Source organism: Periplaneta americana, chromosome 16, assembly GCF_040183065.1.
Source record: "Periplaneta americana isolate PAMFEO1 chromosome 16, P.americana_PAMFEO1_priV1, whole genome shotgun sequence".
NCBI classification, from domain to species: domain Eukaryota; kingdom Metazoa; phylum Arthropoda; class Insecta; order Blattodea; family Blattidae; genus Periplaneta; species Periplaneta americana.
The window spans coordinates 162,266,681-162,290,923 of NC_091132.1; the positions used below are offsets into that span (position 1 = coordinate 162,266,681).

A 24,243-nucleotide genomic window follows, 5' to 3' on the forward strand; every position below is an offset into this window, starting at 1 on the left:
GGAAATAATAAGAAAATGGTGAAATACTGCGCCGCAAATAATTGTTCGAACATAGCTACTATTGTAGGATGCTCAGGAAAGCATGCATATCTTAATATTTGAAAGAATGTTCCAAATGCAGTTCCTCCTTTCAATGTGTTTACAGAATGTCGGAATATTTCTTGGATAAATTTTTTCCAGAAACACATTAATCAGGTTTACAAGGTTGGTTTCAACAATGTCTGTAACGGTTAGGTGGCATCATATTACAGTGGATTATAATAGCAGAGTGCATAAGAAAATCCTCAGACTATATCTGTCTAAAACTGTTTTGTTTCACAATAAATGAATTAATAATGTAATTTCCGTATTGTACAGTATGTATTCCTAGTTTTTGGTTGTATTAAATGCAAAAAAATTAGTGAAAATATAGGTGATGGCCCAGTTAGGCCTATTATTACCACTACTACTAGGTCTACTATGACTACTACTACTACTAGGCCTACTATTACCACTACTACTAGGTCTATTATTACCACTACTACTAACTAGATCTCACTACTACTAGGCCTATTAATACCGCCAAAACTAGGCCTATTATTACCACTACTACTAGGCCTACCATTACCACAAAAACTAGGCCTACTATTACCACTACGACTAGGCCTACTATTGCCATTACTACTAGGCCTACTATTGCCACAAAAACTAGACCTACTATTACCACAAAAACTAGACCTACTACTACTGCACCTACTATTACCATTACTACTAGGCCTACTATTACCACTACTACTAGGTCTACTATTTCCACTACTCGGCCTATTATTACCACTACTACTAGGCCTACTATTACCACTAGTACTAGGCCTACTATTACCACTACTACTAGGCCTATTATTACCACTACTACTAGGCCTACCATTACCACAAAAATTAGGCCTACTATTACCACTAATACTAGGCCTACTATTACCACTACCGGTACTACTAGGTCTATTATTACCACTACTACTAGGCCTACTATTACCACTACTACTAGGCCTACTATTACCACTACTTCTAGGCCTACTATTACCGCTACTAATTGTATTAAAAAGTCTGTACTGACCTCTAACTTGGTGGTCATCAACTACACAATGAATAGATTGTTTTATGATAAAATTTATTCTCATTATATTTTAAATCTGTTTCCAGAATATTTATGATCTCATATTTCACCACTAAATATTTTCTAAGCACCATATACCTTCCTCTTCCTTTGCATGAAAGGACTGAAATATAGATCATTTGAAATATTACAGTAAATATCCATTATTATGTCCTTAAAACAATACTAGTAATACTGAAAATTAAAGCTGACATTGCCATTATTCACTATTTCACATACTTATCCCGAGTGTATATGGGTGATTTAATTTATTTTTTAGAATATCGCCAAAGATGAACCATTATAATACTTTAATAAATATAGCGCTCCTCTGCCATTCATGTTTATTTCATCACGACTCATCCTTTGTAAAAGATGTTTAAAACAGTGTCTATCACCAGGCTACATCAATGTATTGTGGTACTGTTTTCGAATTTTGCGCCGCAAACACTCCCTTTAATGGCGGATGCTAGCCGATTCAATTTGTGACATTTTTCTTTCCTGCCACTCACGGGTATGTGTCTCTAGTAAGTATTACAAACTCTTTGGCTAAATCCTGTTTCCAGAACAAGATAATCACGCTGAGGCACGGTCCAGTGGACGAAAGTAACATTTTAGTAGACTTTGGTTTCGAATAACCTTGAATTATATTATTCAGGAAGTCGTGATAGCTTCTGCTGTGAAATTTTGTTACCCCTTCCATTGTTTATGAAATAGAAACGAAAATGAATTTGGCTACTATTAGACGTAGTGGAGAAATTTAATGCAGATGTGAGAAAAGTAAAAAGAAATATATTGACAAATGACAGACGAATTATTCATATTTCATATATATATATATATATATATATATATATATATATATATATATATATATATATATATATATATATATAGAGAGAGAGAGAGAGGGAGGGAGAGCAATAGAAGGATGCTGAAATGTGTTTCATTTCAATAAATAATGGATTACAAACTGGATCTGGTTTCTTTTTCAGATTTTCAATTTCAGTCTCCATTACGACGCTATCGTTGAGGTTAAGGTTGATTTTAAAAATGTTTTATTACAAAATAAGATAAATTTTTGGCATGATATAATTTTATAGGTTATACAATCTCTTTTCAAAATAATATAAATAGTAATGATATAAATTCTATCAGTTTACATTGTAAAGCATATAACAAATTTAACAAATACTGTAAATTCCCATATCAAGCTGCAAGAAACAACAAAAAAGGGGGGGGGGAACAATGAACGAACATCAAAAGGAAGTATGAACTTTAGGTGTTGTCCAGGAGGGAAACAAACATATACGTATATACATAGAGAAAATTCTTTCCTCTATGGTAATTCAGCTGTTGCCCAGACGGATGTAGTGTGTCACCACATTTTCGGTAATCGCGATCGGGCCTAATCGCTATTACTACTGTAGTTTGTCACCAGTATTAGGAGAGAGAGCTGCGATGATGAGGCGATAGTAACGATCCTAGTGGTGGGCAACTACCCATGTTTGCATTTTTACTACATATTGAGCTTCGCGACTGTATATAGTAGAATGGGAAGTGGCAACTCCAGCGACACGTTTTCATTCTGATTCCAACTATTTGTTTGGTAAGTGAAGGAAATCCTACCTACCGGTACGTTTTCACTATGACCATGTACTCATTAATATTTTAGCCCAATTTTGTGTTATTCTTTATATGTCTGCAAGCTTGCCACAGGTGAAATAGAACGTTGCATAATGGAGCATGTTTAGTGTAGCTAGAGACAAAGTAAATGAGAAACGAGCGTTGAGGTAGTTTGTTATGTTTTATTTAACGACGCTCACAACTGCGGAGGTTATATCAGCGTCGCCGGATGTGCCGGAATTTTGTCCTGCAGGAGTTCTTTTACATGCCAGTAAATCTACTGACATGACATCGACCTGCCCCGGGATCGAACCCGCAACCTTGGGTACAGAAGGCCAGCGATATACCAACTCGCCAACCAGGTCGACCTTTTGTAAAGGATATCTTGCGGGGAATGATTTCAAAAGTTAAGGATTTTATAGGGAAACATTTCAAGAGAAGAAAATTGTTCGGAAATGTAGTAAAGAAATGAGAGGTACGTGATAATGTAAGTGAAGACATTGTAGTTTCTAGTGAAGAAATGGAACGTAGGGACATTAAAGAGACGATACGATGTAATGTGAAAAGCACGAATCTGGTATTAATTCAGTAGCCAATGGCATATACTGAAGCACAACAAATAATTAATTAGACAGAAGATTTCTATATTGTAACTTCGTTTCTACGTCAGTCATTACAGTAACTAGCCAGTTCTAACAACAACACTAAACAAAAATCACCAGGTTTTGAATATCCTGCAGAGATTCATATATGCCGGGCATAACAAAATTCTAAACTAACTCAAAACTAATCTGTCATAGATTCGTATGTACACTAGAGTGAAACATCTGTAATATCACTAAAGTGATGTTGGTATGAGAGTTAAGATGATTGAAGGTGCATAAGCGCAATTGTGAGGAAACTACTTCGCTGCTCGTTTAACCATAACGTCAAATGAGTAAGTGTCGCTGATGGGAAAAACTCCTTGCCTCAGGGGAAAACATAACAGATCGCGCTGTATTTTGATGTCTGTTGTGTCTCCGTATGAACAAATTTGCCATGTTCCCTGGAAAATTGAAATATTCTCTAGCGGAAAGCAGGGTTTAAAACGCTCAATCGTAGCATCACGAACGATCCAGTAATGCTTCTGCTACGTAGTTTCGTCTGAAGGAGTCCATAAAAGTGAAATCATATTACATTAAATTCAATACCACTTTTTCGCCCTGCTACGTGCTGTGACGCAATTTTTAAATTTCTCGTGCAAATGCGTTTGCAATGACAGTAAACTTCGATTGCATTTTCCTATAACTTCCTCTTTAAAAAAAATTCTTGATACAAGATTTGTAAATGACAGTACACTTTGATTTCAGTTTCCTTTGAATTCAATTACTTTTTTTATTCCATACAAAGTGTTGTGTAACTTCTGAAACTATTAACGCTATATTCGTGATGTTTGCTACACACATTCCTTAGGCTTTTAATAAACACTTCTCTGGAATGTAATTTTGCTATTTTGTTGCATTTAAAAAATGTACCTTCGTATTTCTATAAGAGTATCTCTAAAATTCATTCTTAAGGTACAGTAATTGTCGATATTAAAGTTTTGGCGACGAATATCAAAAGTGTGCTCAAGATATTTTAAAGATCGTCCCTTTAGGAGCAAAATGACACAGATATATTGTATTTATCGTTAAAAGTAGCTACGATATAGCCTATCCACTTTAGTGAATGACTGTTTCCTATTTTTTTTTTAATTTGCGCTTTCTTTTCTCTCTCTCTCTCTCTCTCTCTGTCTCTCTCTCTCTCTCTCTTGAACTGTTCTCGATTTTAAGTCGATACAGCAATCACATTTCCGCATGGAGTTTGTGGCGAAATTTTAAAATTGAAAAATGAATTTTATGCTATCCAGAAAGTTTCTTTACAACACATTTTTTATGTACAACGATGTCTTCGATATGGTGCATTTTATTTTGAGACAGACTTTACCATGATACGTGAAAACCTGCATAAATGCTTAGTTTAATTTTTCTTCCTGGTGATAATTCGAATGAAAGTGAAAACCTGCAACAATGCTTAGTAATTTGTTTACTCTTCCCACTTAGTAATAAACAGAGTTTAGAATCGTCAAAATATGCGACTATTGGACAGTTTCAGTATACAGGGTGTAACAACTTTAATGTTTAGAATTTCTGGAACATGTTCCCTGACACGTTCTACTTCTATTAAACCTAACATCTATATCCAAAGTTCTATAGGTTTGGATTATTTGTACCCCAAAGTTAAATTTTTTAGGTTAATTTTATCGCTGAATACTGAAAGAAGTAACACCAATTTCCGAAAGTGACATGTCTATGTCATTATTTTTATTATCAAGTTACCATATTACATTTTAATACCAACTACTTGTGAGTATGAAAGAAGCAGTGCAAAGTTGAAAAAAATGTGCTTAAGATTCCAAACACTGTACTTCTTGAAATTTGCCAATAGGCACGTGAAAATACCTGTGCACTAGGAATCCTACGATTTGGGAACCGTGCTTGATATGCCAAAACAACTGCTGTTGCATTGCCTTCACACAGTCAATACACATTAACTATGTCGGCGTATTCCTGATGTGTGTACACAAAAGGCGTGTTTTAATGGTCAAAACTCAATAAAAAAGACTAGTCACAATACGGTTTATTTTTCCCACAACTGTTATTTTAAACTGTTGTCTGTTTCGTTTCCTTAGCAGCCTAAACAATTTTAATTTAATTTCTCTTAAAAGTAAAATTTCCTTCATTCACTGCTTTTCAAATGTTTCTTATGTATCTGTACTTAGTAATGCCATAAAATAGTCCTTGTATAAACGGTATAATGGTTGGAGCTGCAAGTTCTATTTTTTCCAGCTCTGTTATCTTTGTAACCTCTCACTTTCGGATATAGGTATGTTAGTTTTAATCAACGTAGAACGTGTCAGGGAACATGTTCCAGAAATTCTAAACATTAAAGTTGTTACACCTGTATAAGTGTGAGCGGGTGATAGTACGACTATGTTATTAAAAGTTCTTTGTTTAGATTTTATCATGGACAAATTTCTGATTCGAAAAAGACACTGGGTTAGATGACAGCAGTGCTAATTCAAATAATGTGAGCGAAAATTCCCTTCGGTGTTCACAAAAACTTAATGCGTTTCGTAAGTATAGTGATGAATACTTGCAATATGGTTTTGTGTGGCGTGGAGATGAATATAAACAAAATCCCAAATCTCTTACATGCGGAAATGTTTTGTCAAACCAGACGGTGGTGCCAAATATAGTAAAAAGACATCGTGTAGCTTCATAACCAAGAATATATTTTTATACTTCTGAGAAAGCGTTGCATGTTTCGTAAGTAGTTTCTCTGTTAAAAGCCCAGTAGAAAAAACCTCATAATATTGCCAAGGAACTGATATTACCAACAGAAAAAAAATTGTGAAAAGTATGTTTAGTGATGCTGCGGAAGAATAAGTATCCAAAATCCGGTTATTGGATGATACTTTTAGTCTTACAATGAAAGAATGTCTCATTACATTGAAATTAATGTGAACAGTAAATTAGTGGGGGATACTGTGTTTGCTCTGCAGTTGAATGAAAGCCATGACTGAAGTAGTAAATGTCAATTAATTAGGTCTGTAGGTTCGAATATAATTCAGATATTACTGAACAGTTTTTGTTTTTCCAGCAGCTCAAACCCACTCTAGTTGGCCTGTCAACCACGTATAGAGGAACTCTGTGCAACCCACCAAGCTAGACTTCACATTAATTTAAATATGTAGTTTGAAAAAGCGACAATTGAAAACTTTTTTCGGACATCCATCATAGATAGCTTGGGATTTTTTTACACATTTCTTTGTTTTCCCACAATGCTACTTAAGGTGGTGCTTGTTTACTGAAATTTTCTATTGCGTGTTAACATCGATCCATTTACAACTTTGGATGTCTGACACTACATGGAAGTTGTTATCAGTGTTTTTTTTTTCTTGACAATGCGCTGGAACGGCGAAATATGTTTGAGTAACTATGTTTTTAATATAATTTCTCTTCGAATTCTGCTTAGAGCTTGAAAGTCTTAGTTGGGCGAAAGGGAGGATAAAAGACGACAAAATACCCGTGCAGTGAACATTAATCAGATCCCCGTCCGTTATACAATATTCTATACAGAGTTCCACTACATTTTTCTCCACGAGTAAAACACTGGTTGTTATTATATTATAAATAATAAAAACAAATATGAGTGTCGCGATGTGGGCCTTCAGTAAATTGTGTCGTCAGTCAAAGAAGGTTGGGAACAACTGCCTCAAGTATTACAAATAGCTTAATTCAGTTATAATTTGCAGTTCATAACTTTGTGTGTAGCAGAGAAAATCTGCGTGCTTAAATTGAAAATTAGTAATGGGTCTTCTGTCATAAGACATTTAAACAGGAACTTTGCATAATCTATTTTATATTCAACTATTCAGATTTGCGTATATTTATGTAAGCACCTGCATACAAAAAAAAAAACATTCACTCGGAAATGAAAACATAGGACACAGTTAATTCATAATAAGAAGCTAATAAATTTTTTTCTCGGAGCCCATGTTCTGCAGGTGATTATAACTAATTTCATTACTTGTTTCAGTTGCGATGGATGTGATCAAGACGGAACCCAAAGTCGACCCGCTGGCTATACAGATGAATGACTACACAGATGTGGAACAGGAAGAGAAGAAGCCTGTATCAGAGGTAACGTGAAAGTCATTTATACTTCATATAATTATGCGAGGTAGGGATATAAAAAGCTTTTTAATCAGGAAGAGCCAATGCCAGATTCTGTCTGAATACGGTAGGATTACATTAATATGTAGGTCATAAATCAACATGAAAGTGAATAATGAAAGTTAGATAAGTAACGTTCGTGAGACAATAACACACATTGATAAAAATAGTAATAGTAATAATCTTAGTAATAATAACAATAATAATGAGATAATTTAAATATTTATCCTGTATTAACCATTAAACATTGAGAAACTTGAAACAACTATTATTCTTAACGAGAATTGTTTGAAAAATATTTCCTTATGCTATTCTTAAATTAGTGTGATGTCTGACAGTCCCTGACATTACTCGGTAGGGAATTCTAAAGTCGAGGAACAGCCATCGTGAAAGAAGATGACTATGAGGATGTTCGGTGGCAGGGAATGGATACTATAGATGCGTGTTTTGATCGTGTATCTAGATTTTGGTGTGTGGATAAATTTTGAAAACGAGATGCGAGATAGAATGAAGTGGAGAAATGCAATATATGAAAGAGGAGGGAAAGACAGTGGATTTTCCTACGATCTTCTAGAAGGAAACAGAACATAAATCGTTGTATAATATGCTAGAAGTAGGGACAGAACACACGTATAATTTATTAGTTTACGTTGTCAGTTGGTTATCCAGGAACTGAATTTGTTGAATCTGCCCTCTACTGAGATAAGCAACGACTACAGCAGTGCTGTCTCAGAGATCAAATGTGAAAAAATCTCAGTTCCAATTAATTTTCCCCTGTTGAAGTGTGAGGTTCAGGTAAGTGTTACATCCGGGGTGGCCTAGCTCTTCTCCTTCGTCTGGGTTTTAACGTGTATTGTGTTCATCACAGGCTCCATGTTCATATAGGTAAACCCAGTATTGTTTGAATCATGAGAGAGCTACTGTCTTTTTCAGTGTGCTATTAATAAGATTGATCATATCTTTGTATCTTTCTTTATAAAACATCTCCTCATCGAGTTCCGTTTCCCACATCTTTTAGGCTTCCTTTCTTGAAGTTCGTTTGGAATTATTTTTTGTCAGTGATATGTTCATTACAACAATATTTTTCTATTTGCACTTTGCTTACAGTATCTTTACCAGTTAAATCAGATGAAATAGCTGCTATTTTTTCGGACTTCTAGAGTTATTTATGAATTTGAATCTTTTGTTCACTGCGTATACTCATAATTTATATCAGCACACGTAGGTGAGCAATAAAATGTCATGTTCGAAAATACACTTGCCCACATGGTGTGCAATATAAATCTGCTTCCTTTACATTTATTACACATTTTACATATACAGTATTACAATATCTAAATTATTTCCAGAGTAATACGTGGCCTATTATTAGTCATTTCCTTTGCGCCTTAATGTCTGATTTCTATTCTGGCTTAAATTTTCTTCTCTAATTTGTCGCCTAATTCCAGGAAGTTATGCTATAACTGCCATGCAGAATCAGAGTAATAGCTATTACACATAAAGTGAACTTTAATATAGCTAAATAAATGTATTCACGATGTGTTTATGTTCTGTAGGAAGGGAATTTATCGCATCTGGAAGTGACTGACATGAAGACAGAATGCGGGAACCACAATTATGATATAATAACAGAGATAAAAGTTGAAGACACCACTCCAGTGGCTTTTAGCTATCCTATAGTGAAATCGGAAGTTGATGTAAGTATTCACTATCAGTATACATAATATTATGCATTTTATATATATTAGAACAGTTATGAGTAATATTCTCGAATAGGGTCAATTTTTTCCGTTTTTTTTTTTTTTTTAAGGGATTTCATTGTCACGGTCGTGACATTTTCAGTTTGAAATAATTGTTAAATATATTAAATTCGATTTACCTGTTTCAAATTATACTTCTTTAGTTAATGTATTAGATTGTGTTATGGTATCTCCAAATGAATTTTAAAGTAACTCTGTGAAAATAAGTTATTACCAGGGAACGGATTTATATGGACTAAAAATATATGAAATATGTAAATATATATGTAGTTATTTTTACCAAAATATGGAATTAAATATGGATTTTTACCAAAATATGGAATTAAATATGGACTTAAAATTATAAAAAAATGACTATGTACGTTAAATATTGGTACATTTTAATCAAACTAAACAAAAAATATAATGGACGTACCTTATCTTCCAATGTAGTTTCAACAAAACACAATTTTTATTGTCTGTTACCATAACAATAGGTTACAAACATTTCTTTCAAGTGCTGAAAAGTGAATCTTCTTCTATTGTCTCTGAGGATAGATTTATACTGACTAAAAGAGCGTTCGACGTCACAAGAAGTAACTGGTACATAATTCAATTTCACAATGTCTGCTGGGGATAAGTCCAAGTTAATCTTCACTGTTGATTCACCACTCATCACAGCAACAACCTTTTGTAGTTCTTCATATCCAGGGTTTTTTGAAAGTACAGTGTCCACCTTAGCTCTTACTGCATCTGCAACTTTACCTCTACCACGATTCAGTTGTTCCACAGTACTATTTATAATTTCAAAACTTTCAGATAGTGAAAGGTGCCTATTTTGGAGACTTTTGAGCGTTTTTATGATGCATGAAAATGTATGCTGAATGTGAGCTAAGTCATTCTTCACACTTATGTCACAGGTAACTGTTTTCGCAGTATCAATTGAGACTGCATCTTCAGAGTCCAATGCAAGGAGAACATTGTTAATAGAGTCTATATGTTCGGCATAATATTCAACTGCTTCTAGCCATGTACCCCATCTAGTTAAAATTGGCTTTGGTGGCAATGGAATTTCAGGGTACATTTCTTTCAACACGTTAACTCTACTGGGAGCTTTGAGAAATACTTTTTTCACTGATGAAATCAACAAATCTACTTTAGGGAAATTGTCTCTGACCACTTCTGCCACACGATGAAATGCATGCGCCACACAAGTAAAATGAGTCAATTTAGGATATACAACAGATAATGCTTGTCCAGCTTTGACCATATAAGGGGCAGCATCGCTAATAAAGAATAACACATTATCGTACATAATACCCTTTGGCCACAGGATACCCATAGCTTCGTTGAACAGTTTAACTATAGTTTTGTTATTGCACTTTTCTAGAACATCACAATGTAAAAGAATTCGTTCAGAATATTGTTCACTTAACAAACCGATAACTACATTACCAACAAGTCTACCTTCTTTGTCGGGAGTCTCATCAATGGAAACCCAAATTGAACTATCTTTAATTTCATCTCTTATCTTCTGTATTGTCTCATCGTAGATGGATGGAGCATACGTCTTCCTAAGTGTTGACTCATCCGGGATTGTATGTTGAGTATATTTTTCAAGGAATTCCCTGAAGACCTTATTCTTTAGTTTGTAGAGAGGAATATCAGCAGAGATGAGAGAACGGCACAGGTCGATGTTAAACTCAGATCTTACATTCGATGTTGTTGGTTGTGTTAAAAACAATTGTCTCTGCTTGGAATTTAGTTGTTTGTTGGCCTGATGTTTACTAGTTGTAATGTGTTGTTGCACCAGGAACTTTTGTGTAGATGATACTGCACACTGACACAAATTACAATTATTGTCAGTTGATAAACCATCTTCTTTAAATTCTGAAATGTAACTTGTTAGTTTTGATTTTAAATTGACTGAATGACGTACTTTTGGCATATTTACCGTCTTTATAGTATGATTTACAAAACTGAACCTATGTGTACTCTGACTGGCATTTAACTGTTGAGCTGCACAACTGAAGTCTGTTAAAAATTTTAAATTAAATTAATACAGTTTTGTAACTTACTTTCCCATTGTTGATAGGACTGCTAATTTTCAAATAACTCTGATGTTAAAGGGATTACTGAACATGTGTTTAAATCTCTATTGTTGAAATGTATTTTTAAAAGTTAATGGAATTTTGTTTTGTTTTATTGTTAAACCTAATATAATATGGACTGTTTTATATGAAATATGGAAAATATATGGAAATTAACGAAAATATGTACTAAACTCTAAAATATGGAAAAATATGGAAAATAAAAGTAGGATTTTTCAACCCTACACATTGTGAAACATAAAGATAATGCAAAATATAAATTATATTAGCTTTATAAGTAAATATGTATTTACATATAAATCCTTTCCCTGGTTATTACTAACTGAAAATTGTGTGATGAAAGAATAATGGAACAGAGAAAAATTCTCTCCGGCACCAGGATTTGAACCCGGGTTTTCAGCTTTATGTGCTGATGCTTTACGCACTAAGCCATACCGGATACCCATCCCGGTGTGGGACAGAATCGTCTAAAAAAAAAACATATATATATATATATATACGAAAATTGTGTTACGGGTGTCACCAAATTCGGACACATAGACATGTACATACATCTTTCCAGGAAGAAAACTGTCAATCAACTGATGGTACGCGAACAATTATTGTAGTACAGTATGTTGAATATTTTGGCAATTTGCATGTTTGGAAGCAAAACCTTTATTTTATGCTTCTTATCAGAAAAGAACAAGAAAATTGTGTTAACGTATTTTTGAATACCTGTAGAGATCTTGTGCACATATATGTAAAGTTGGAAATGCATTCCAAATAATCATCTAAATTTCTCGTCATTATTTACTCACTTTTCCAGGAAGATTTGTTCGATGTGGACAGAGTTCAGCAGGAACTCAAAGCCGAAATATCTTCAGAGGAGGAAGAAGTTTTCCCTGAGAGGTGAGTACTGTGCTGGTTATGCTCCTTCCATTCTTTCACAGCTTCATCTAATGACGAAGGACATAAATTTTATAACGCGTAAGTTAATACTATATCTGCTGCTTTATTATTCAGCTGTCCTGTGGGAACCATGATATTCGTGAAGTGTAGGATCATATGGCATTATTTTGATTGGTAACATTTCTACTGCATCTGCAATCCCTGTGTGTCGAGCTAGTTGGCTGCTTTTCTGCAGTTTAATTCGAATGCCTGAAAGTTGCGACGAGTTTTTATGGGCCTGGTCCATATATTTTTGCAACCATGGCTTGGCTGCAACTCTCCATCTCCCTGTTCATACTTCTCTGCATTTTAGCGTTCTGTTCCGTATCAGATTATCATATTATGAATGCAAGCATCTTAATCTTAAAGAGCTATTTGATATTGATACCGTTCTATGATTTTTGAAGCATGACTTTGAATGCGTTGTGGAGGAAAACGCTTCTACTTCATATGTATTAATGAATATATCTAGGTAGTGAAGATGACGTTCAACACGAGACGCTATTTAAACAAAATCTGCGTGTATCTTAATTAAACGTGCGCTTTCAATTCGATCCTTTCAATATTCTCACCAGATTGTTTGCATACGCGAATTGAAAATTGAACAGTGTAGATACAGCTTTAATATATCGTGATGTAACCGACTGTATAAGGAATGCATGTAGTTCACTCGTGATGAGTACGTTTTCACTTATAAAGCCAATTTTGCTTGTTGCATGTATTTCAGTGCATCTACTTTGATATTATTCCGATTTTGCCTTCAAAATTGCTGAAGACTTTGGAATGAGGTTTTCTTGCATTGCCTTTGTACTTATTTCTAACCTTTCTTCTTTTCTTGCAAATTCCACTCATCCATATTTTTGTTTTCGATTATTTTATTACGTTTTGAGGTTAGCTGTGTTTATGACGAATATATGTATATATATATATATATATATATATATAGGTCACTGCTTTCAATAACAAGGCTCATGGCCTTCGGAATTACGATTTTGCTATAATTCCGAAGGCCATGATGACTTAATTCAGAATTGAATTAATTACAAATCACAAAAAACTTAAGAATACAACACAAACACAAGACCACAAAGAATACATCACACTAACATAAGAAAACAAAAACACACACAAGATTGCAGGCTCATTCTAGAAATTAAAGTACAACATCGAATGCAGAACAAATAATACTCTACAAAAACATCTCAACACACAAACAAACAAATACAACCACACAGGCTTACACAAACTCAAATGTAACAACTGCAACAACTTGTATATAGGACAGACATGCTGATAATTTCAAACATGTTACAAAGAACACATCACAGCCATAACAAAACTACAAAACACTTCTACATATGGAGACAAATCACCACACCCACAGAGACATAACACAGACATGGAAATTCTACCATTTCGACCAAATGCCAGAAAGTAAACACAATAGAAGAAAATTCAAATGTATAGTTACACAAAAAACACATCCATATGAAATTCTCAACACACAACTCAATTTCAGAACATACACACTCTTCGACACCAGATTACACTATAGAAACACATCCTCAACTGGTTGAAACAAGTTTACCAGGTACTGTAATATTTAACACGCAAAATATATATAATACATATTGCGGAGTGATACATTGTTAAAAGTTGTATAATCAAGATGTATAATTGATTTTATTTTAAATGTGTATTAGTTTGGGAAATGCAAACAAATGAAACACCATTAAGTTAAATTACAAATAGTTAATTTTGGTTTAGTATCATTTTGGTAAAAAAGGCTCTAATGCCGAGTTTCTGAAAAGACAGTTACCTCAATATACAGTGTTATCTATGATTTAACGTACTTAATTGTTAAAAATTAGTTTCCAAAAACATATATTATTGTCATCTTTACAGTTATCTATGCTTCAACTGCTAACTGTATTTCGCCCTGTATTTACCTGGCTGTTAGTACTGATTCGAACAAATACCAACATGCGACGTTACTGCATTACTGTTTTGTAAACTATTATAACCGATATTAAATAATATAGATCACAATAAATTGTTTTATTATATTATCTGTATAGTTTTAAAAATTTGGAGTTGTATTTACTTCACTTAAGGTAAATGTCTCTTATTTCTATGACATATTAGGATGATAATATGTTTTAAAAACAATTTTGAACATCGCAAGTTAAATTTTCGTCATCAACTAAAGATTCTATGTCGTCAGTCGAGGAGGAGTATTTTATTCTTGCATGTTCTACCAATGCCAATCGTGTTTCGGACTCTGAAAAGTCGATTTGAATTCATGCAAGCATTCATATGGACGAATGTAAAATATTTTGATATGTTTATCGGAATGGCTGCCATAGCCACAAAGCTGAATATAGTTGCAGTTTGGAAGCAGAAGTTACATCTAGCCCTCTTTTCAATAGTATTATTTACATCGATGACCACGCCAAATACCAACAGTTATTGCTTTTTAATCATATTATGATTGAGATAGAAGTGTACAAGTACACTATCGTTTGTCACATAATTCTTTAATTAAAAAGCCTTCCACCTACTTGTACAGAGCTCACTGTTTACATATCAGCCACATTAATGGTGAAAACTCCTGTAAACAAAAGTAACTCTAAATGACTAAAAAATCACAAAGAAATACTGGTGGACACATCTATGGACGATAATAGATATTCAACTTGAAGTTACCTCTACTATTAGTTACAAGCACTGATAAATCTACAGTCAACTTTCCGGGAAACTCATGACAGTTATCACTGCAGTTAAATTTATGAGAACAGTTAAGTAACTGAGAGTTAACTGAGGTGTACCAGAAACCGGACACAACTATTTCAAATATAGTAAGTCAAAATATGCAGCAATGGAAAAAGGTGCTCTAAACTATAGTAAAAGGAAAAACTTAACTAGTATTATAATGATTTTTATTAATTTGCAGGGATCCCTTTATAGCCAACAGAGGCAAGTTCCGAAGGTTTCTAAAAAAATGTTTCCTTTATGAAACTTATGCAGGTGTTTCCACTTTGTGCCACTAGCTCCAAATAACATGCCGTAGTTATGAATTGTTTTGAGCTGCTTTTTTTTTTCCCCCAAGATAATACGTCATTGTAGTACATTATGCTTAATATAGTCGAACTTCACCGCATTGAGTATTGAGCACTCTAATTTATTTTTCTTTTCATATCAGGATTGTGAATATTGTTGAGAATCGTCTGTCACAAGAATGCGCTAGTGTTCATCGTGAAGAAGACCAGTTGACACAGTGTGGTAACCACAGTGGTGACAATTCAAATATTAGTAACATAAATCATAGTTCTATCAAATTTAATTTAAGCAATGAGGTTTTTGTAACACCTCAAACACTGAATGTTCATTTTGACGTACCTGCAGACAAGACGTCGTTCCAGTGTGATGTCTGTGGGAAGAATTTTTTTAAATCAAGTGACGTAAAGAAGCATGCAATCTTTCACACTGGCGGGAAGCCGTATCATTGCAATGTGTGTGGGAAGTCATTTAGAAGATCCTGGAATTTCAAGGTTCATGCACGTATGCATACCGGGGAGAGACCATTCAAATGCGAGGTGTGTGGAAAATCTTACTTACAATTGGCAGGATTAAAGAAACATTTGCTGATACACAGCGGCGAAAGGCCTTTCAGATGCCAAGCTTGTGGGAAGTGTTTCTCTCAGAAGGAACATTTGAAGAATCATGCACGGATACACACAGGCGAAAGGCCATTCAATTGCAAGGTGTGTGGCAAGCGTTTCACGGAAAAATGTCATTTAAGTACGCATGCACGCATACATACAGGGGAAAGGCCGTTTAAGTGCGAAGTTTGTGGGAAGTGTTTTTCGGAAAATGGATGGTTACGCAGGCATGCTCGGGTACATTCTGGCGAGAGGCCATTCAAATGCAATGTGTGTGGGAAGTGTTTCACTCAATCCGGGCACTTACGTAAACATGCACGCATGCACACGGGCGACAGGCCATTCAAATGCGAGTTGTGTTTGAAGTGTTTCACACAATCGGGACACTTACGTAAACACTCACGCATGCACACTGGCGAAAGGCCATTCAAATGCGAGGTGTGTGGAAAGAATTTCATAGATAAGGGCCATTTAAGAACCCATGCCCGTATACATACACGTAATTAACCAGTTATTTGCGAAATTTGTGGGAAGTGTTACTGTACACACAGACGATATGCAATATAATGCGGCTATTCCGAAATCTACAAAACACCTACTTCCCGAACACAGTCGAAAGAATTTTTAAAACATATCTCTGGAATATATGTTACGTTTATGTGAAGCTAGAAAGCCATATTTGGTTACAATTTATGGTACATTTACAGTGAGGATTTCAGTGTTGCGGCCCCTTTGAATGCGTCTGCTTACTAGGGGTAAGCTACAGCCACCACAGTATGAATGTCATCCTTTGCTCTCTTCATTGCGCATGCTCTAATCGTGTGAACGCCGATACTAGCATAAAACCAAAGTATAGTCTCAAGCGCCGGAATTCAGATGTTGAATTGTTTGCGCCTTTTTGTGCAGAAGAGTTTTATTTTATGTTGATAGCATTCCAAATATTAATAATAATAATAACAACAGTAATGCTCTACTGTGCCAACATTGTAGTACTATATTCCGTAAACATTCAGAGTTACAAATTTAAACATGTACATTTAATCGTATATGAAACAGAACATATGAACATAATATCGTATCATATTTCAACCACGTAATAATAATAATAATAATAATAATAATAATAATAATAATAATAATAATTTCAAGGATTTAGCAATAGCTTTGTATTGCATAGTCCATTGATTTACTAAACTACATATTTATGATGATTGGGACATACCATTCCTTGTGGATTTATCAGAAGCTTTGGATTGTATAGATTATAGTTACCACCTTTTCTAGACCACAAACTATATATTTTGATTTTCACGTTCACCAATGCTATGTAACAAATAATTATGAAAGATAAAATCGTCGAATAAAATAAAGTACTGGTACAATGTAATCATATAAGAGGAACACAAAATTTGGTGTAATTTCCCCAGGAATCCCTTTTGGAACCTCTCTTCTTTATAAAATAAAAGTAAATCTAAATAAGACGGTGTGATGCTCCAGCCTTCCCATGGTCCCATGTACCTAGAACCTTTAACCTTTCTCACGGCACACACGTGCATTGAAATTCCTCTGTAAGATTATATTCAAAAGAGATTCATAAGTTATGACTAAGATAGATAAGGAGTAACGAGGAAGCTCCATCCTGTGTATCGTCCGGCCCTTGTGGTATTGTTGAAGATGCCTTCTCACGACCACAAGATGAGCCAAGGCTTAAAGGAAGCCATATCATCCTGGTAAATGTGGTATGTGAACCTTGACCCATCCTGTCTTTTATTGTCTAAATATGGTAACACGTGTCGCCTTGAATACTTTTACTTAACCAATTGTAAACCCTTTCTCATAAACGTAGATGCTTCCTTTGTATTTTTCTACCCAATCAGAGAGGGGCGCCAGGGCGTTGTTCGGCGGGTTTTAGTATTTGAAAATCATATAAAATGACGGGGTGAAGGGCTTAGAGACCATTGCAGCGGGGCACAAGCGAGAAGATTTTGTTCAAGAGATAGGAAGTGAGGAGTAGAGTAGGCGAGGGTGCTATACACTCTGAAGTTCTCCAACGCATCGCATCATAACATCTAAGTGTTGATTTTCACACTTAGTCTTTATTGTAAATATTTTGTACTTAGAAATTACAAGTCTACATTATATAACTAGGACTTAGAAGTTTTCACTCATCTTGTGTATGAACATTATTGGACTTTAACTTTTAAAGCGAGGTATCTCTTTGGTTTGGTTACCCGTGGAAGCGTCTTCGTCACAACCATCGTTCTTCGTCGTCGCCATGAAGTCTTCACTACTATCAATCTGTAAGTGGATAATTGTTTGTTAAACTTAACACAGCCAGATAATAAAAGTTTATCTTTTCTAAAGGGAAGGCATTGGCATTATGAGAAAAGGGTAGATGATTTTGTTATTTCATTTATTCAATATTTTCTTTAACCTTGAAGTTCATAAAGGAACTTAGCAACTTTGTTTATTTTACATTTTTAATTACTGATTAATTAATTGATTTTAGTTTATAATATATTTATTTAAAAATAGTGACTGTTTTATTTGTTTGAACCAGTGAACCAGTGAACCTACCCTCCTCCTCCAAATATCTGACTCTTGGGGTCCGTAGCGTCGATTATAGAATTGATAGGGAGCTAACCCAAGAACCCTAGGTCCTCCCTTTCATCCCCTATAAATCCGTCCCTGGGGTATGACAACGGAATATATGACTGCAAATGATGATGGAATCGAAGTTGAAGGGCATAATGCAAAACTAAGTAAGTTGAAAATTTCAAATATTTGGCTGCAGTATTGCAACAACTCAGATAATCAAAATGAGAAGTAGATGTGCGGAAATATGAAAGGAAGTGAGCTCTTGGGATGTTAAAATCTTGACTCTGGAGCAACAACATATTGACCAAAAGGAACAGAATTATTTATATATATTGATCGCTGTACAGAGCAGAGACTAGGGCAATAAATAGGGACAAGAAGCAAAATTAAGAGCCACTGAAATGGTCTTCAGAGAAGAGGAACTAGAAAATTGCAAGACAGAAGAGATAATATATATATATATATATATATATATATATATATATATATATATATATATATATATATATATTTATATATGTATAATACAAAGGGAAGCAATTAATGTAGAAAAAAGATTTATTACTGGTAGATGTTACAAATGAAAAAAGGGATGAAAGCTGGAAGAATACCAAAAAATTAATATGAAGATTGGAACTTGATGGAAGCATAGGAAAGGAAGATCAATTGAAAAATAGATGGAAGGAGTTGGACGGTGTAGAGGTTGAAAATATTAGAAGATGAATATAAGTTGCATAGGGAACAGTTGCGAAAAAAGAATTAAATTTACCATTTTTTTATGGCTAACAAGTTTGTTTGGTTGAATAAAACTTCAGCATTGTATAAAATCCTAATAAATACTAATGTATTAATTTTATAGTATTATAATACGTGTTGACTTGATCTATAATGGTGTACAGCAGCTATGGGCATAGGTAAGCATAGAGGGCGAATGAAAATCTCCCTCTCTTCTCACGAGCCTTGGTGTGTCTTAGTGAGATGCTCTCATGGATTTGATCTCGCAGTATGTTAACAGAGAAGCTGTGCACAAAGGAGTGTAAACATTAGAAAAACATATGGAAGAATGTACTATCTCATATGAATTGGCATAGTTTGCATCTAATGGAGAATTTAAAATTTATTTTTCTTCCAATTCCATATTAAAATCTTTTACCAGATCCATATAGGTCACTTTGTTTTCATGGACTCATCTGAATTATAACATATCCTGGGATCAGTATTTGAATCAGGGTTAAGCATAACGTAACACTGTAAAGATGGAATGCCTGAGAAATAAGCCTATAAAATATAACATCACTTTCAAGACCAACAATTCTGCATGAATTCTGTAGTGCCTTTGTGTGTTATATGCTTTTATATTTTGTAACTGTATTTACATTACACACAATGCATTTTATCATCTGTGAATATCATGAAATTAGCATTTTCTCATTCCTTTCGAAACATTGAAGCCTTCTTTTACGACAAATGTCATTTCGAACCCGTGTAGTCGTAGATTACACCACTGTTCATTGCAGGTGATGTTCAGGAGTAGTAAATATACTATGTTCAGCGTACACCGAGGAGTGGGTATACATGCCATGCTTTTTTGGCCCTTAGTGTCATGAATGTCCTTGGCTGATGTCTATCAATCTACTACCACCATCACTGCCATCACTTCCACTACTAGAACTAAGTGGTCTGTAGGAATAAAATACCTTTTTTACCACTCTCTTCATGGCATAGATATTCTTTTAAACAAAATCAAGTCTTGAAATGGAACCAAACTATTCTAAGAACGGCACTACCTTACAAACTGCAAGGGAGGGGGGATTTAGGAAGACCCTATTCCAGAGTGATATACAGTGACACCCCATTAATACACGCCCGTTTCTTACGTTTTCTCGCATTATAAGAACTTTTCGTCCGATGCCTTCACATCCCTATATAAAATCATGCAAAATCCATCACATAATATGCACTTCATTCCGTTTAATACACTTTTTCTTCTTTTGAAAATTCTAAAATATCGTTCTGTAAATGACACTGAGAAAATTTTCTTGGACTTCTACATTTACAACTATGGCTTGCATGATCAAGAATTTGTAACGGACTTTATTTGGTAAATACAATAGAATGGAATGCAACCTTTGAGTACTTACAAGACTACTGTTTTCAGAGCCTGTTGTTGCTCCCTGTTTTAATTCACATTGTCACTGATGACTAGACGAAGTGGACGTGGAAGCGGAAGACAATCCAAATCCTTCTCATAACAAAGCCCTTGCCACAGTGTCTGTTATTCGTAGATTCATTAATGTTTTGGAGTCAAATTACTGATGTCACGATTTAAATCGTGTGGAAAATGCAGTTTATTCACAGTACTGGATTATGTGCAAGACAGAAAACAGGTTTTGAATTTTTTAAATATTGGACACTTCAATTGATAAGACAGTGTATTTGTTCTGACATTTTCTGAAAGGAAAGAAAATAAAATAACTTTTTATCCTGCGTAATAATTACATGATTTGATCCTTAAATTTCTTCAACATATGTTTATGCTGATTCATAATGTACCTTTGTGTTAAAATTTAAAAAATCCAAAAATGACCCACTCTTGCTATGATGCTGTGCCGTATAATACGCTATTTTTATGCGGTGCCTTGAAGAACGTCTTACAGAGGTTTTATTGTATTTCTGTAGTCACGTAATGGGCAAATTACGTCACCCGAAACTGCAAAAGGGAACAGCAGTCAACCTTTTTACAGAAGAACTACAATTTATTACTATAATATTATGACTTTAGTTACATTTGACGATATTTATTGATAGGCTATTCCATGAGACATAATTTCCTTTACCAGTACTGCTAGAACATTTAACAAGCCAAGTTTAATTGGACACTATCAAAAATCAACTCTGGCAGGAGTGAATTAACGTAATTCAAAGATTTTGCAATCCAAAAGACACAGTGATTCATTTAAAATTTTCACCGCAAATATTTCTGAAATAAAAGTGATATTGATGTGCTGTTTTCACGGAATTGAAGTCTAAGTAAGGGCTCATAATTGTAGTCCATACATAGATTTTAATAATTTATAGGATGTATTTTTTTTAGAAAGTTTCATTTCTTTCATTTGGAACAATAGCTATCGACATGAACAAAATAATACCAATGCATCGACCAGGTAGGTGTTGACACATGTGCATGCGGATCTTCGTATGGCAATATAGAGGGGCTCCGTATTGTTGGAAAATGAACCCCTGTTCCTCGTGCGTGATTTGTGGCAGTAGCTGAAATGAGATCGATGGACTGTACTGGTTGTGTAATAAATGCAGACAGCAACTTCTACACATGGCCACCCCTTTCACCGAATGTCACAGTGTGCAATTTCTTTTTATGGGGTTTCTTGAAGGACAGTGTCTACATACCTGCACTTCCAGCGGTGTTCACCGAATTGAGAAGGCACATTAACACAGCAATCAGGAACATCACACAAGACGTGCTTGAGAGAGTTTAGCAAAAAATGGAATCACCACCTAAACTTCTGCCATATAATACTTGGGGATCAAATCGAGTTCATGCAAGGTTAGTATGAAACTTCTATCTTCCCCTCTTTCAAATGATGATAATATCATGTATTTATGTTCAATATTGGTGGAAATATAGCCTTCTGAAATAGTCCAATAATTTGTGTGTAATTCTACTTCTACTAAGAATTTCAGTGTTTCTCGCTGCAGCAAAGATAAACATTTTGGTAGAATTACACACATTCGAATAAAAATTTAGGAATCACTCACTTCTGGTAGAATGGATATATGGATGTTGCAAAAATCCTGCAGGAACTGCATGTCAAGTCTACCTGGTCTGTGACAAATCTGAGCTGTATTGCCAGTTCCTCACAGGTTATTGCGGTCTGTTAAACTACATAAAAGTTCTTCAGCCTTGATGTTGTTCAAATCTGTACACAGTAGCCTATATGCTCTGGTTGTTCATGTGGGTGCTCGTTAGCTTTTCTCTTTATAGGTATTGTTTCTTTTCTAGCTGAATCTACAATATTCCCTTCATGCAAATGTGCCTCAGGTCCAATGTATAGAGTAAAATAAGTACCACCTCAAAATTTTTATCAATTTTGCAGCGCGCATTGCATTCATTTCCTTGTATCATGTCAGTAAATTTTGTTGCTATATTGATAATAGGTTACTTTTGACATAAATGTCTACGGTAATGATTGACCTTTTTGAGACAATTATTTGAGCCATGTTCCACTGCTAACCTGACTCTGTTAGGAGTCAAGAGTCAACTAATACTGTTAAAAATTTAAAATATTGTTGAGGAATTACAATTCACAGCTGGTGTTGAACTTTTGTTGTTAATATTTTAGAAGTACACTGTAAATTTTCGTTTGGAATATTTTTGTAATGGACCAAAAACGTTGTAGTTATATATCTGGACATAGTTTTATATTTGTACATTTTTGTTATGTTCTTGCTATTATAACCCCATTTCCTGATGGGCTATTTAATGACTGATCCGATTGCTATGAATATCAATTACTTCTCCCGTATCTTAATGTGCACTATTTTCATTTGGACATTTTACATTTTAGAAGCTTGCTCTTTGGAATTTTTCCAGTTTGGACATTTTACACTTTGGACACATTTGTTTCTTGGGACATTTTAGCATTCCACACTTTGTTTCGGCATTTTTGAGTTTGCACATTTTTGGTTTGGACATTTACATTTTGGACATGTTTTCTTCGGTCACTTATTTGGACATTATGATTGGGGCTTTGTCGCTGCGCCACAATCCATGATCACGGCTCACTTGATCATACTGGAAGCTGATAATCCAATTGAATTTTGTCTCTTAATTGGGAAGTGGTTTAGTTTATTTTAATATTTCTTAAAGATAAGTGTCTACATTCGTCAATATTGCCACTTGTTATCTGCGGTGTATTTATTACTCGCGTTTGACTTGATATTTCATTTTCGATTTTAAGGTTCGTCTGTAAGCCTGTTTTGCAGTGTAATGCAGCTGTTTGTAAATTTACATAGAGATGAGCTTAAAATATATTTTCAACTATCTGTGACAAATATCGGTGATTTTGTCACAACGATATTTTATATCTGTAAGTTAGCACAATATGCATGAATTACACCGATATTTTGTCACACCTATAAAAATTAAGAAGAGCAGTGTAATGTGAATACGATTTCTCTATACACGCCACACATCAGTGATTTATAAGGGAACATCCAACAAATAAATTATGTACATGTACCACTAATAAATAAATACTTACGTACCTGACCAGTAACATGTCTAAAGTTAACCTCATGTCCCAAGAGGTTATATTGTAGATATGGAATCACAACAACAGAAAAAAAAACTCCATATTGGCAAGGAAGTAATATTAAGAGAGAAAAAAAAATTATGAAAATTATGTTTAATGATGCTGCGGAAGAAGTATCCAAAATTCCGTTATTGGATAACACTGTTAGTCGTAAAATAAAAGGAATGTCTCACGACATTGAAATTAATGTGACCAGTTAATTAGTGGGGATACTGTATTTGCTCTGCAGTTGGATGCAAGCCATGACACAAGCAGTACATGCCAATTAATTAGGTTTATAGGTTCGAATATAATTGAGACATTACTGAATGGTTTTTCTTTTGCAAAGAACTCAAAACCACTATAGTAGTCCTATCAA

General features: G+C 34.5%; 2 protein-coding genes across 6 annotated transcripts in view; both read left to right on the plus strand.

Moving 5' to 3' along the window:
• Window positions 1-18,530, plus strand: part of LOC138691687 (zinc finger protein 665-like) — an 83,124-nt gene extending 64,594 nt beyond the window's left edge. For 2 of the 3 annotated variants that reach the window (XM_069813933.1, XM_069813932.1), the window contains exons 5-8: window positions 7,376-7,479; window positions 9,069-9,209; window positions 12,171-12,253; window positions 15,495-18,526. In XM_069813933.1, coding sequence (XP_069670034.1) covers window positions 7,376-7,479; window positions 9,069-9,209; window positions 12,171-12,253; window positions 15,495-16,461 — 1,295 coding nt within the window. In that variant the 3' untranslated portion in view covers window positions 16,462-18,526. Of the gene's footprint in view, window positions 1-7,375; window positions 7,480-9,068; window positions 9,210-12,170; window positions 12,254-15,494 lie in introns of all 3 variants that reach the window. The other variant, XM_069813934.1, reaches the window with a different exon arrangement.
• Window positions 1-24,243, plus strand: part of LOC138691686 (zinc finger protein 723-like) — a 39,936-nt gene that overhangs the window by 3,696 nt on the left and 11,997 nt on the right. The window contains exon 1 of one of the 3 annotated variants that reach the window (XM_069813929.1): window positions 23,385-23,531. The exons of 1 other annotated variant lie outside the window; for it this stretch is intronic. Coding sequence is in view for 1 of the 2 variants with exons in the window: in XM_069813928.1 (XP_069670029.1) it covers window positions 23,561-23,660 (100 nt within the window). In the remaining variant the exon portion in view is untranslated. Of the gene's footprint in view, window positions 1-23,384; window positions 23,661-24,243 lie in introns of those variants that run through there. One more of the 3 variants, XM_069813928.1, reaches the window with a different exon arrangement.